The sequence below is a fragment of the Hemitrygon akajei genome, chromosome 32 (assembly GCF_048418815.1).
Source record: "Hemitrygon akajei chromosome 32, sHemAka1.3, whole genome shotgun sequence".
NCBI classification, from domain to species: Eukaryota; Metazoa; Chordata; class Chondrichthyes; order Myliobatiformes; family Dasyatidae; genus Hemitrygon; species Hemitrygon akajei.
The window spans coordinates 35,884,664-35,898,789 of NC_133155.1; the positions used below are offsets into that span (position 1 = coordinate 35,884,664).

Below are 14,126 nucleotides of genomic sequence, written 5' to 3' on the forward strand. Positions count from 1 at the left end.
ATGTTAAAAGGCCTGAACTGATTAGATATGGCAAAGTTATTTTCCATGGCAGGGGATTGAAGGACGTCCATTTAGAACTGAGATGTGGAGAAATTATTTTAGTCAGAGGGTGGTAAATCTGTGGAATTTGTTGCCATGAGCGGCTGTGGAAGCCAAGTTGTTGGGTGCATTTAAGGCAGAGATAGATAGGCTCTTGATTAGCCAGGGCATCAAAGGGTATGGGGAGAAGGCAGGGGAGTGGAGATAACTGGAAGAATTGGATCAGCCCATAATTGAATGGTGGAGCAGACTACATGGGCCAAATGGCCTACTTCTGCTCCTATATCTTATTGTCTTATAAATGCATTTTAGTAAAGCATTTGACAAAGTACAACACGTCCAGGGAAGTGAAAAGTAACAAGTGAAATTCAATTCGAAATGGTAGAATGCTTAACAGTATAGGGGACCTTCCGCACATCCCTGAAGATCAATAAAAGAAAAATATGATTGTGACGGCAAATGGAAGACCTGTCTTTCTTGGCCAGGGCACTGACAAGCACCTGTATAATTAGATCCCTTGCTTTACTTGTATACACTTCCAGTCACTAGAACAGTGCAGGATGCATTATCCAAGTTTTGCCATGTTGGATAATTATGGCTATGGGAAAAGATCTATTTGCAGTTGTTTTCTTACATTAAAGGAGATTTAGGGGAGCTTTAAATTATGGAGTTGGGGAAGGGTAGAAGATGCTTGGAGAGATGCAAGAATTGGTTGCAAAGATTGGGGGCACAGATTTAAGTATTAGTTGGAATGTTAGAACAGTATCTTCATCCAAAAAGTGTAGCCTTAAAGAAAGGCAGATGGCAAAACTTCAGCACATTTTAAATACTTGGTGTCTTGTGGAGAACTTGGTGTCAATAACCTACCAGGGCTGTGGTCAGGAGCTGATAAATTAAGCCATGTGAGTTTTCAGCCTAACCAAGTCAGAGTGGGTGTCTGCTGTGCCACAAATCATATGGTTCTGTTCACCACTTCCTCATCACTATATCAGGGTCCCCAGTTCCAGATCAGCTGATTTCCACCTCTGCAGTCAGTTAGGAATGGAAGATCTGTAAAGGTTCTGCTATTGAGCTTGGCAGGACCATCTCTGCCAGTTCATCTCCTCTGTTTCTGGGTGGGATGATAATTGCAGTTCTGTTACATACCTTGCGCTGGAACATGGGCGGGCTGTGACCCATAAAGCGACAGAATGGTGTCCTTTGAGAGCTGCTTCTTCCCAGAATCCTCCTGCTTCAGGGAGGGGTCAGCAAAGAGGTTCAGGTTCTCAGCTCCTTCCTGGGGAGCAGAGGCCAAAGACTGCAAAACATGTCGACACAGTGACACATCAGCATACATTTAAGGCATTCGTCTGCATGCAATTGACTGAATTCTCCACTTACACAAAAGACGTACAATGTCCAACACAGTAATATATAAAGGTATACACTAAATGACAAAAGCAATAGTACAAGGTGTAGCCATTCCCTAGACACACTGATAACATACCGGATTCTGTTATCTCTACTAATTACACATTCACATATCATGCTCCCTCTTTAAGCAAACATATAGGACTTCCAGTGAAATAAACACTGAATAATTATAACAATGCAGTTGTAGAGACAAACGGCAATCTCTCTGTAATGTTTTAGGAAGGGGGGGAATCTGCTCAGCTGGATTTGTGCGCATAAAGCATCAGCGTCTCCTTCGGAGAGGGTGGGGCTGGCCAAGCAATGCCCACACTTTTATTCAGTGATTTACCTAACCCTCCATTCTGTTCGTGTGTTTAACATGAGCTGGGTATTTAAGTCAAAGCAAATTTATTATCGAAGTACACATATGTCACCACATACTGTATCTTGAGATTCATTTTCTTGCAGGCATTTACAGGAAAATAAAGCAAAAACAATAGAATTTATGAAAAAATTATAAACAAAAACTAGCAAATAACTAATGTGGAAAAAAATAACATTGTGCAAATAAAAATAAATAGTGACTAGTTGTATAGATTATTTATTAACTAGTGTGTGCTGGATATTAACCTTAATCAGGAATCATAACTCTCCAGTTCAGTTACTAAATATTACTCTGGGTCCAGGCCTGTTTCCTGCGATGTATTCATACATACCGTGCTTTGGAATGTGCTGGATATTAACCTTAATCAGGAATAATAACTCTCCAGTTCAGTTACTAAATACTATTCTATACATGAAAACTCCAGGTCCAGGCCTGTTTCCTGCAATGTATTCATACATACCGTGCTTTGGAATGTGCTGGCCTCAGGCAGTGGATTGGACATTATTGGTGCAAATAGATCCAGGTCATTAGCCATCGTTGTGGTTAGACTGGTGGTCCCACTGGTGGTAGGAGCTGCTGCAGGAGTATCTGAGGAAGAATATTACAGATAAGCGCATAGAAGGAACAATAGAATTGGCTGCTGTAAAACTGGAGGGAACAGAGAAGACTGCAACCTTACCCAAGCCCAGAAGGTCAATCGTAGGCCCTGGAGGTGCTGAAGAACTTGTCCTCAACTGCTGCTGTTCATCTTTCTTTGGTGCCTCAATACAAGAAAAAGTCACAGCTGTTTAAAATTCCCAAAGTAAACAGGGTGAACAGATACACAGCAGAAGCCTAATGGTAGGTTCAGAGCTAGGGAAGCAAGTGCAGCACTCAGACAGAAGTGGAAAGAGTACGGCACCTCAGCCCCTGGAATCTACTCTGCAATTTCACAAGATCAGGGCTAATCTGATTGTATCTTAACTGTGCATTCCCATCTGTCCACAGTAACCTTTACATAATTATCAATCTAATTACCAGATCTTGTTTTCCTCGATCTTCTACATTCCAATACAAGCTCAACCTTTCCACATGGCAACCCCTTTACCCTAGGAACCAACTAGTGAAGTTTCTATGTGTTGTCTCTACTGTAAAACTATCCCTCCTCAAGACAAATACTCTATGCAGGACTCCACATGCAGTCTCACCAACATCCTGCAAAGTGGCATCAAAATGTATTAGCTCAAGATCTACTTGCATCACAATGTTTTGTTGTGATAATAACGTGTTTTATTGTTTAAATAAAGTGTTTTCATTTGTCCTATCAATGCACACATTCTCCCACTTTAGTTTACCAACTTTTGTCCACTCGATTAACCCTTTCTTGATGCACTACTTGATCTACAGATTTGGCTACAGTAAATTCCTTCATCCAAATGATCCGTACTGACACTAAGTAGGTGAGGCTTCAGCACTGATTCTAAAGCACCTCCCTAGTTACTGATTCACAATCCAAAAATTACCCATTTATTCTAACTCTGTTAATTGGTCCATGACTATCCATACCAATATTACCCCCAACTCCATGCTCTCTGACCTTTATGTGGCAATTTACTGAATGCCTTCCACCCAGAAATGTAAACACAGTAGATCAACTGAATCCATTTTACCCATGCTGTCTGCTACATTCTCATCAGTTCACTCGTCACCAGCAAAATTAGCAGTCATTACCTTTGGTCCCCTTGTTCATATCAAAGTTGAAGTTATATTACTGAAGTACCTACACGTATATGTCACCATCTACAACCCTGAGCTTCATTTTCTTGTGGGTATTCACAGTAAATACAAAGAAACACAGTGTAATCTACAAAAGACTAAGACAGACAAACCACCAGTGTAAAATAAAAAGACAACAAACTACACAAATATAAAAAGAAATAACAAATAAATAAATAAGCAAGCTATAAGCAACAAATATCAAGAATATGACATGAGGAGTCCTTGAAAGTGAGTCCATAGGCTGTGTTGGGGTGAGTAAAGCTGAGTGAAGGTATATCCTCTGGTTCAAGAGCCTGATGGTTGAGGGGTAATAACTGTTCCTGAAGCTGGTGGTGCGGGTCCTGAGCCTCCTGTATCTTCCTCCTGATGGCAGCAGCAAGAAGAGAGCATGGCCTGGGTGGTGGGGTGTCCCTGAGGATGGATGCTGCTTTCTTATGACAGTGCTCCATGTAAATATGCTCAAAGGTGGGGAGGGCTTTACCACTGATGGACTGTGCTGTAACCACTATTTTTTGGAGATTTTTCTGTTCAAGAGTATTGGTGTTTCCATATCTGGATGTAATGCAACCAGTCAATACACAAGGGGTGATCGATAAGTTTGTGGCCTAAGGTAGAAGGAGATGAGTTATACAGCTCTCGTTACATGCACATACAGTTCAACTCTTTGAGTGATTATGCAGAAAGTTTGAAGTTAATAACTCATCTCCTTCTAACTTAGGCCACAAACTTATCAATCACCCCGATGAGTTATTAACTTCAAACTTTCTGCATAATCTCTGAAAGAGTTGTCTTGCACGTGCATGGAACGAGAGCTGTATAACTCATCTCCTTCCACCTTAGGCCACGAACTTATCAATCACTGCTGCTGTGGACACTTTCTAGCTGTCCAAGATCCATATGCTCCACGACTGCTAGACTACTGAAAAATAAATGTGCTAGGTTTTCTAAAGCTGATTCCTTCTACCTTAGGCCATGAACTTATCAATCACCCCTCGTACCTCTACCATGCATCTATAGAACGAGGGAATATTTTAGATAAAATTCTGAATCTTCGCAAACTTCTAAGAAGGTAGAGGCACTGCCATGCTTTCTTTGTAATGCATTTGCGTGCTGAAGCCAAGTCAGGTCCACTGAAATAATAGCACCGAGGAATTTAAAGTTGCTGACCCTTTTTGTCTCCCCCCTGGATCAGTACTGGCCCAAAGACTTCCAGTTTCCTCCTCCTGTAGTCAGTAATCAGCTCCTTCATCTTGCTGGCAAATAAGTGAGAGGTTATTGATGTGACACTATTCAGCCGGATTTTCAATCTCCTTCCTCTATATTGATTCATTACCACCTTTGATTTGACAAACAACCGTGCAAAGTTAGATATGGCATTGGGGCCATATTTAAATTTAAATGATTTATGCAATTTGTTAAAATTAGAGGCCCCAGCACCAGCTGTTAAGGCACACAGTCATTATTTCTTACCAATATGATGAGGATCAATCTGTACCCATTCTGTTCCTTGTTTGCACATCAATTATTACCTCCACACCATTTAACCATCTGTTGTCAGTTTCCACAAAATGGTCTCCATAAATCTAAGCAGAGCATGTGCATTGGCTCACCTTTATTCACATCATGCCATTTCTTCAAGAAACTCCAATAAATTGAAAAATGGTATCTTCACAAATTTAACTATCTCAAGGAGTCCAATACAGCTCTGTGCCAGATACCTTGGTTATGACAGTGAAGACATTTTCTTCCACCAGGCAGTAAAATAATTTATGTTCCAAGTATTTAACTAATGGCAACAGTCAATTCACAGACTCACCACTTTAACCTTTTCAAAAATAACTGGTACAGGTTTGCTTTCTTTTGCCTCAGCCTCTTTCTTCCATTTGTTATTTTCTTTCTGGAAGAGAAAAAGCTGTTAAACTTAAGACTGGAAGACCACAGACTGATCAGAAACAAAACTTTGAGACAAGAGGCCTTTCTACTGTTCAACTGCAGCTGTTATTTACAAAGATTTAGTTGTTCTCGGCATACAATAATAGATTACAGATCCACAGCACCATGGCAGCTACTGAGTCCATAATGCTTATGCCCACTGTCCTAACCCATTATTTCCTTTTGGTATTTATCCACCTCCCCTTTGGATACTACAACTGAATCTTGCTATTCCATATGTTGGCTATTCCCTACACTTGGTAAGGAAAATGTTATTTTATTCTGGCCTAACACAATATACTAAGCACATCTCTCAAACACTCATAACACTGCCTCCCACCATACAAGTATAATTCAAAAAATCTGCTTTCTAGGCCACCTTTTTAAGTAACAAGAAATTCATTTGAAGTTATAGATAACTTCAAAATTAAAGCCATTGTAAATTGTTAAACAGAGCATGAAGTGTGAATCATTAATTTCTATTAAGAAAAGATCTTGTAAAGTAGGTCATGAACCAGAAAAAAGGGTATGAAATAATCCACTGATCACAGCCTCTTATTGGGTGAAGAATGACAAACGAAACGTTACAGCAGTTTAAACTCTTACCTCTATGCCAAATCCAAAAATCAATATTTTATAATTATTTAGAGATTCAATATGGCACCAGGCCCTTCCAGCTTAATGACCCCATGCCACGCCATCCAATTACACCCATGTGACCAAATAAACTTTAATCCACAAGTCTTCAAATGTGGGAGAAACTAGCTCATTCAGAGGAAACGCTCAGTCACAGGGAGAAAGTACAAACTCCTTACAGGCAGTGGCAGAATTGAACCCGGGTCACTAGTGCTGTAATATGTGATGCTAACCACTATCCTAACATAGGGCCCAATGAAGGTGAACATGAAGTCCAGTGAAAAGGAAGCTGTTCCTTTATTCTCAAGGATGATGAGCATGACCCAGTCCTATGCACATGTATATTATAGCAACACATAATGAGCTCTCAATTCAAATTCAATCATCTGAAGATCAGAACTTATGCTGCAGTTGCTGCTGGAAGAATAAAATTCCAAGGTGCAAGTATCGTCAATAACTTGTTCTGCTGCAGCTATGTGGAAACTATGGCCAAGAAGGCCCACCACTTCATCAAAAAGGCTAATCTGGCATGTCAATAAAGACTTAAAAATTTTTATAGATGCACCATAGAAAGCATCTATCTAGATATGACAATTGCTCTGCCCAAGACTACAATGAATGAAAGACAGTTGTGGACATAGCCCAATCCTTCAAGCAAAGCAACCTTTTCTCCACTGACTCCATGTAAACTTTCTGCTGACTCAGGAAACAGCCGACATAATCTATAGGACCGTTCCCACCTTGTTCATTCTCTCTGCTCTTTTCTGATACAAGAACTTGAGAAAACATACCACCAGACTCAAGGACAGTTCTGTCCCACTGTTATCACTCTTGAACAGACAGTACAGATAAAGATGAACTCCTGATCTCCCAGTCACTTGCACTTCGTCTAACTGCACTACACTTTATCTATAACTGCCAAACTATATTCTGCATCCTATAACTACCCTGATCTAATTATGTATGGCATCATTTGCTTGGATAGCAGGTTTTCACCGTAACCTGGTACATATGACAGTAATAAACCAATACTCACCCTGAAAGCAGTGACATCAATACCTTTATTAAAATACTTCTTCTTTTCATATTTGTCTCTTATGAAGCTTTCCACAGATCTGAGTTCCAGGTTGAGGGCAAAATTAAAAGACAAGCTGGATTTTATTGCCCTAAGCAATACACTGTATTGTGTAGTTTTGGCATCCTTACCCAAAAAAATTAAATATACCATGGAAGCAATAAAAATTCCATAGAAGCAGTCATAAGGGGACAGCTAGGGGAACGGGCACTGTTGACTGGAGCACATGCAGAATCCCAAAAGCTGTACTGCCTGCCTAGTGCACATCTTCTGGATTGGATAACTGGGAGTGGGAGAGAGAACCTAGTTGTGATCCATGCATGTAGGACTAGAAAGGAGGTTCTGCTGAGGGATGATAGCAGCACAGGGCAAAACTGAAACGCGAACCACAAGGTAAAGGGTAAATTGAATTACGTAGATAAATGCAGGACTCAAAATATAATGTGGTAGAAACCACCTGATGTGACAGGGAGCTATACTTAGGGAATGAGGGTGGATAAGTGATACAAGTGTCTCTGGATGAACCCTTGAACTTTGGCCACAATTCAGTACATTATAAGGTAGTCACGGAAAAGGATAAGACCAAACTTAAGAATTAAATTCTTAAGTTGTTGGGGGGGGGGGGGGGGGCTGACCTCAACAGTGTAAGAAAGGATCTGGTGAAAGTAGATTGGGGCAGCTGCTAGAAGGAACACAACATCCAATAAATAGGAGGCATTTGAAAGCACAATAGTAAGCTCATTGTAAGGGTAACAAGGGAGCCTTGGTTAATAAAAGACATTGGGGGTTTGATCAAGAAAAAGAAGGAAGCGCTTGTCCGGTATAAGACATTGTTTATCAAGTGAGTCCTTGAGGTTTACTGATATCGGAGAGATCTTACAAAAACAATTGAGAGGGCAGGGACATAAAACTGCCCTGGCAACAGAATTTTAGAGAATCCCAAAACTTTTTATAAATACATTAGAAGGGAGTAAGAGAAAACATTAAGAGAAGGAAAATGTATATCCATAGTCTGCAAGTCTGGATATCAGGAGAATGTTGTAAATATCCGCATACTATGAGGTGGACAAATCCCCAGTGGCTGATAAAATCTAACCCATGGAATCATAGGGAGAAATGGAGGAGATTGCCAGGGCCTTTACCTGCATCAACTTTTGCCCTAGGGTGAGGTACCAACAGACTGGAAAGCAATAAATTCAAGAAGGGTGCTAAGGATAAGCCAGGAAACTACAGACTGATAAGCCTTGCATCAGAAGCAGGGACCTATTCGGAAAATTCTTAGGGATAGGATTTGTGAACTTGAAAAAACGCTGATTAAAGGGAGGCAACCTTAAAAAAAGATCTAATGTGTTTCCAGCGTCTATGACAAATAAACTCTGAGTTTTCAGCCAGGTACAGGTGTCGATTTTAAACATTGTTTTGAATACAAACCTGATTGAGTTTTCTGATTAATATGATTATTATGATTAACCTGATTACTATGAAAACTGATGATGGCAAGGCAGTAAACATGGCTGACATGGACATCAGCAAGACCTTTGTCAAGTTCCCATGCAGTAAACTCGTGTACGAGTTTAAGTCACATGGGGTCCAAGGTGTTTTGGCAAACTGGATCAACAGCTGTTTTTCTGACTGGGAGTGTGTTACTAGTGGGGTACTGCAGGGATTAGTGCTGGATCCTTTGTTGTCTTTCCTATACGTAAATAGTTGGATGAGACGATCTGTGGTCTGACTGGTCAGTTTGTTGATGACAGGAAGTTTGCAGGAGTTGTAGAAATTGAGGTAATCATGTTTCTGAATCAGTGTACATACATATCTTCACTCACCTCAACACTGAACTGATTCCATAACTCATTAACTCACTTTCAAGGACCCTACAACTCAATTTCTCAGTATTATTTATTTATTTGTATTAGCACGGTTTGTCTTCTTTTGCAGATTGATCCTTGTTTATATGTAGATTTTCACTGATTCTGTTGTATTTCTGTTCTAATGTGAATGCCTGCAAGAAAATGAATCACATGGTGACATAGACATACTTCGATAATAAATTTACTCTGACTTTAAAGGATGCAGCTGGAAAGCTGGGCATAGGTGGAAAATGGAATTTAATCGAGACAAATGTTAGGTAATGTTGTTTAGGTTGTTTGATATTGGCTTCAAACAAATACTGTAACAGTAGGAACCTTAGAAACAATGATGCGTAGAAGGACCTTGGAAGGCAAGTTCATTGCTAGTGAAGAAGGTGCTTAGCTTGCTTGCCTTCATAGGCAGGGATACTGAGTATGAGAGTTGGGACATTGTTTTGCAACTGTACAAGGCATTGGTTAGACCACTTGAGAAAACTGTGCAGCTCTGATGCCTTAGAACTAAAAAGCATGAAGGAGAGATTCACAGGATTTTGCCTGGAATGGAGGACTTTAGTTACAAGGACAGATTAGATAGGCTAGGGTTTCTCTCACTTGAGTGCAGGAGGTTTGAGGGTTGACCTTACAACAGTACATAAAATTAAGAATGGCGTAAATAGTCACAATATTTTCCCAAGGGTAGGGTAGTCTAAAACCAGAAGGCACAGTTTATTAAAGTGAGAGTGCAACTATTTAAAGGACATCAAGTTTCTTTTCTCCGCACAGAGGGTAGTGGGTGTAGCAAAAGCTGTCAGAGAAGATGGTGGAGACCAACCATTTAAATGGGATTGTAGACAGGTGCATAACTAAATGGAAGATCCAAGGGATACTTAATAAATCAAAGGGAAGATGAGAGCGCAGTAGCGAGAGGAAAAGTGTCAGGCAGCGGCACAAAATGTAAATAAAAGCACACAGCACAGAACAAATCCAGAAATACTATAAATTAACAAAAAAACACACCTTTTATTTCAATACATGTACCATTTATAATGAGATAGATCATTTGACAGCACAGATAGCAAAATATGGAAATGATCTGATAGTTATTACAGAGAAGTGATTACAGATAACCAGAAATGGGTGATTAATATTCCAGGTTATACAATTTTTCAAAAGAACAGATTAAAAAGGAAAGGAAGCAGAGTGCTGCTGTTAATCAAAGAAGGTATCTGAGTCGTGCTGAGTCATGACATAAAGGTAGTGGATAGTGATGTGGAATTGGTTTGGGTTGAAATCATGTACAAGACACTGCTGTCAATCTCTATGGGACCCCAGGATTTGGCCTTCCATAGAATGAGTAAGTGAGGAAATATCCTGGGCATGTTTGAAGGGAACAACAGTTGTCATGGAGATTTTAATCCACTTATCGATTGTACAAACAAAACTGGCAAAGATATTGTGGAGCGTGTCAGGGATTGCTTCTGAGAAAAGTTTATAGTAGAACCTACTCATAAGCAGGCCATTTGGTCCTGAGTAATGAGGTCGGATTTTAAGAGATCTTGCGGTTAAAAATCCCCAAGGTGGTACTGACCACAATAGAGATAAGCCTGGAAACTATAGGCCAGTGGGTTTATAGCTTCCAGGCTTATCCCATGAATGGCAGGAATGCTATTGGGGAAGATTGAGGAATAGGATTTAAGTTTATTTGGAACTCCATGGACTGATTAGGTGTCAGTATGGGTTTGTTCAGGGCAGATCATATCTCACAAATCTGAGGTTTTTTTTGAGAAGGTATCTAAGAAAATTGATGAAGGCAGAGAAGAAGACATGGTTTATGTGGAATTTGCTGACTTCTGACAATGTCCTGCACAGGTAAGTTGGTCCAGAATGTTCAGATACAAGGGATCTGAGATGTGTTGGCTTGGGGATAGAAGGCAGAGGATAGTGATGGTTGCGTGTTTCTCTGACTGGACATCTGAAACAAATCGTAGGTTGCAAACTACCTATTAGTACCAATTAGTACTGGAACCCTTATTATTTGTAATACAGTGGATTCTAGTTAATTAGGTCATCAGTTAATTGGGGAAGCTGCTTATTTGGGGCAAATCTTAAAGAATAAAAATTAATTGAGAAAATAGCCAGGTTTCCTTTCATTTATTTGGGACAGGAGACTGTCAGCAAACAGTTTCTAACTAGCATTAGTCAAGTGCACTTATGTGGCCGTTAAACTCTACACCATGCTCAGAGCAAAGTTTTTAAACAGGATCAGTTGTGTGTGTTTATGTTCAAAAAGCAGTGATTTTTGTTACTGATAGCTAGCGAGAAATAAGCAGCAAGACAAGTCAGAACTGTTTTGCTCACTGCAGTTTCAGGCTTTCAGACTTGAAGATGCTAGAAATGGCAGGAGTGGAAGTGAAATGATTTCATTACTTTTAACAAGTTAGGAACTATGAAGAATTTCAAGGTATCAACAATAATCTTTAATGTTATGATAAAAATTAAGATTTAAAGAATCCAATTGTTGAAAGCATTGTATGAAGGCAGCTAATTTTCATCATTTACCATCAATCAAAAAAGAACACGGTAATGAACACTGAATGAATTTTTCAATCTAAAACTATTCAGAACTAATACACAGTTTTATAGTACTATAGTAGTATTGGTTGTGCTCCAATTTATTCTGTATTTCATTTAAATGCATAATTTGTAACCCACTTAAACATTAATTTGTCTTTTTTATACCCTTCCGCTAACTGCGGCAGCTGCTTAATTGGGCCAAATGTACTGGTCCCGATGTGGCCCAATTAATCAGAATCCACTCTATACAAGTGCCTTGGGCGAGAATGTATAAACCCCATTTCCAGAAAAGTTGGGATATTTTCCAAAATGCAATAAAAACAAAAATCTGTGATATGTTAATTCACGTGAACCTTTATATAACTGACAAAAGTACAAAGAAAAGATTTTCAATAGTTTTACTGACCAACTTAATTGTATTTTGTAAATAAACACAAATTTAGAATTTGATGGCTGCAACACACTCAACAAAAGTTGGGACAGAGTTAAAATAAGATTGAAAAGTGCACAGAATATTCAAGTAACACCGGTTTGGAAGACTCCACATTAAGCAGACTAATTGGTAGCAGGTGAGGTATCATGACTGGGTATAAAAGTAGCATCCATCAAAGGCTCAGTCTTTGCAAGCAAGGATGGGTCGTGGCTCACCCCTTTGTGCCAAAATTTGTGAGAGAATTGTTAGTCAGTTCAAAAGGAACATTTCCCAATGCAAGATTGCAGTGAATTTAGGTCTTTCAAGATCTACAGTACATAATATTGTGAAAAGATTCAGAGAATTCAGAGACATCTCAGTGCGTAAAGGGCAAGGTCAGAAACCACTGCTGAATGTGTGTGATCTTCGAGCCCTCAGGCGGCACTGCCTAAAAAACCGTCATGCTATTGTGACAATTATAGACACCTGGGCTTGGGAGTACTTCGGAAAACCATTGTCACTTAACACAGTCCGTCGCTGCATCCAGAAATGCAACTTGAAACTGTATTATGCAAGGAGGAAGCCATACATCAACTCTATGTGGAAACGTCGGCGAGTTCTCTGGGTCCGATCTCATCTCAGATGGACCGAAAGACTCTGGAACAGTGTGCTGTGGTCAGATGAAACCACATTTCAGGTAGTTTTCGAAAAAAACGGGCGTCGAGTTCTCCGTGCCAAAGATCAAAATGACCATCCTGATTGTTATCAGCGAAAGGTGCAAAAGCCAGCATCTGTGATGGTATGCATCAGTGCCCACGGCATGGGTGAGTTGCATGTATGTGAAGGTACCATTGGCTCTGAGGCGTATATTAGGATTTTAGAGAGACATATGTTGCCATCAAGGCGACGTCTCTTCCCAGGACGTCCATGCTTATTTCAGCAGGGCAATGCCAGACCACGTGCTGCACGGGCTACAACAGCGTGGCTTTGTAGACACAGAGTGCATGTGCTTGACTGGCCTGCTGCCAGTCCAGATCTATCTCCTATTGAAAATGTATGGCGCATCATGAAGAGGAGAATCAGACAATGGAGACCAGGGACTGTTGAGCAGCTGAAGTCTTATATCAAGCAAGAATGGACAAAATTTCCAATTGCAAAACTACTACAATTAGTATCCTCAGTTCCAAAATGATTAAAAAGGAAAGGTGATGTAACACAATGGTAAACATGCCTCTGTCCCAACTTTTGTTGAGTGTGTTGCAGCCATCAAATTCTAAATTTGTGTATGTTTACAAAATACAATTAAGTTGGTCAGTAAAACTATTGAAAATCTTTTCTTTGTACTTTTGTCAGTTAAATAAAGGTTCACGTGAATTAACATATCACAGATTTTTGTTTTTATTGCATTTTGGAAAACATCCCAACTTTTATGGAAATGGGGTTTGTAAATGGTTTGATTTCTTAGTTTGCAGACAACACAAAAATTAGTGGAGCTACAAATATCAAAGGAGGTTGTCTAAGGATAGCAGGGCATAGATCAGCTGGGCATAGTAGTGGTGACTGAAATTTAAATGTGAGGCCAAATACAATGAGAAGCCAAATTTATTTATTTAAAAATACAAATATAGAACGGAACAGGCCTTCCAGCCCAATCAGTCGCACCACCAAGCAACCCACCTATTTAACGCTAGCCTAATCACAGGACAGTTTACAATGACCAATTAACCTAGAGCCAGTACGCCTTTAAACTGTGGATACTTGCAGAGGAAACATACACATTTCACAGGGAAAACGTACAAACTCCTTACAGATGTCATCGGAATTGAACTCCGAACTCCTGAATTCCCCAAGCTGTAAATGCATCACACTAACCACTACTCTACTGTGGCAGCCTAAATTCAGGTAAAACACAAGTAAATGGACATACAGAGACCTCGGCATTTGGAATGTTTGCCTTCATACACCAAAGCATTGTGTATAAGAGTTGAGACTTCATGTTGCAGCTGCACAAAGCAACAGTTAGACCGCATGTGGACAGCTTTGGTTGCCACTCTTCAGAAAGAAGGCAGAGTA

General features: G+C 39.9%; 2 protein-coding genes across 2 annotated transcripts in view; one reads left to right on the plus strand and one right to left on the minus strand.

Annotated features, from left to right (window-relative positions):
• The window catches only part of LOC140719810 (regulating synaptic membrane exocytosis protein 3-like), a 387,400-nt gene that overhangs the window by 349,947 nt on the left and 23,327 nt on the right, over positions 1-14,126 (plus strand). The gene's annotated exons all lie outside the window — the stretch shown is intronic.
• The window catches only part of LOC140719809 (stromal membrane-associated protein 2-like), a 57,287-nt gene that overhangs the window by 14,345 nt on the left and 28,816 nt on the right, over positions 1-14,126 (minus strand). The window contains exons 4-8 of the mRNA XM_073034707.1: positions 7,179-7,257; positions 5,391-5,471; positions 2,496-2,577; positions 2,277-2,404; positions 1,186-1,336 (exon numbers count right to left, since the gene is read on the minus strand). Coding sequence (XP_072890808.1) covers positions 1,186-1,336; positions 2,277-2,404; positions 2,496-2,577; positions 5,391-5,471; positions 7,179-7,257 — 521 coding nt within the window. The remainder of the gene's footprint in view (positions 1-1,185; positions 1,337-2,276; positions 2,405-2,495; positions 2,578-5,390; positions 5,472-7,178; positions 7,258-14,126) is intronic.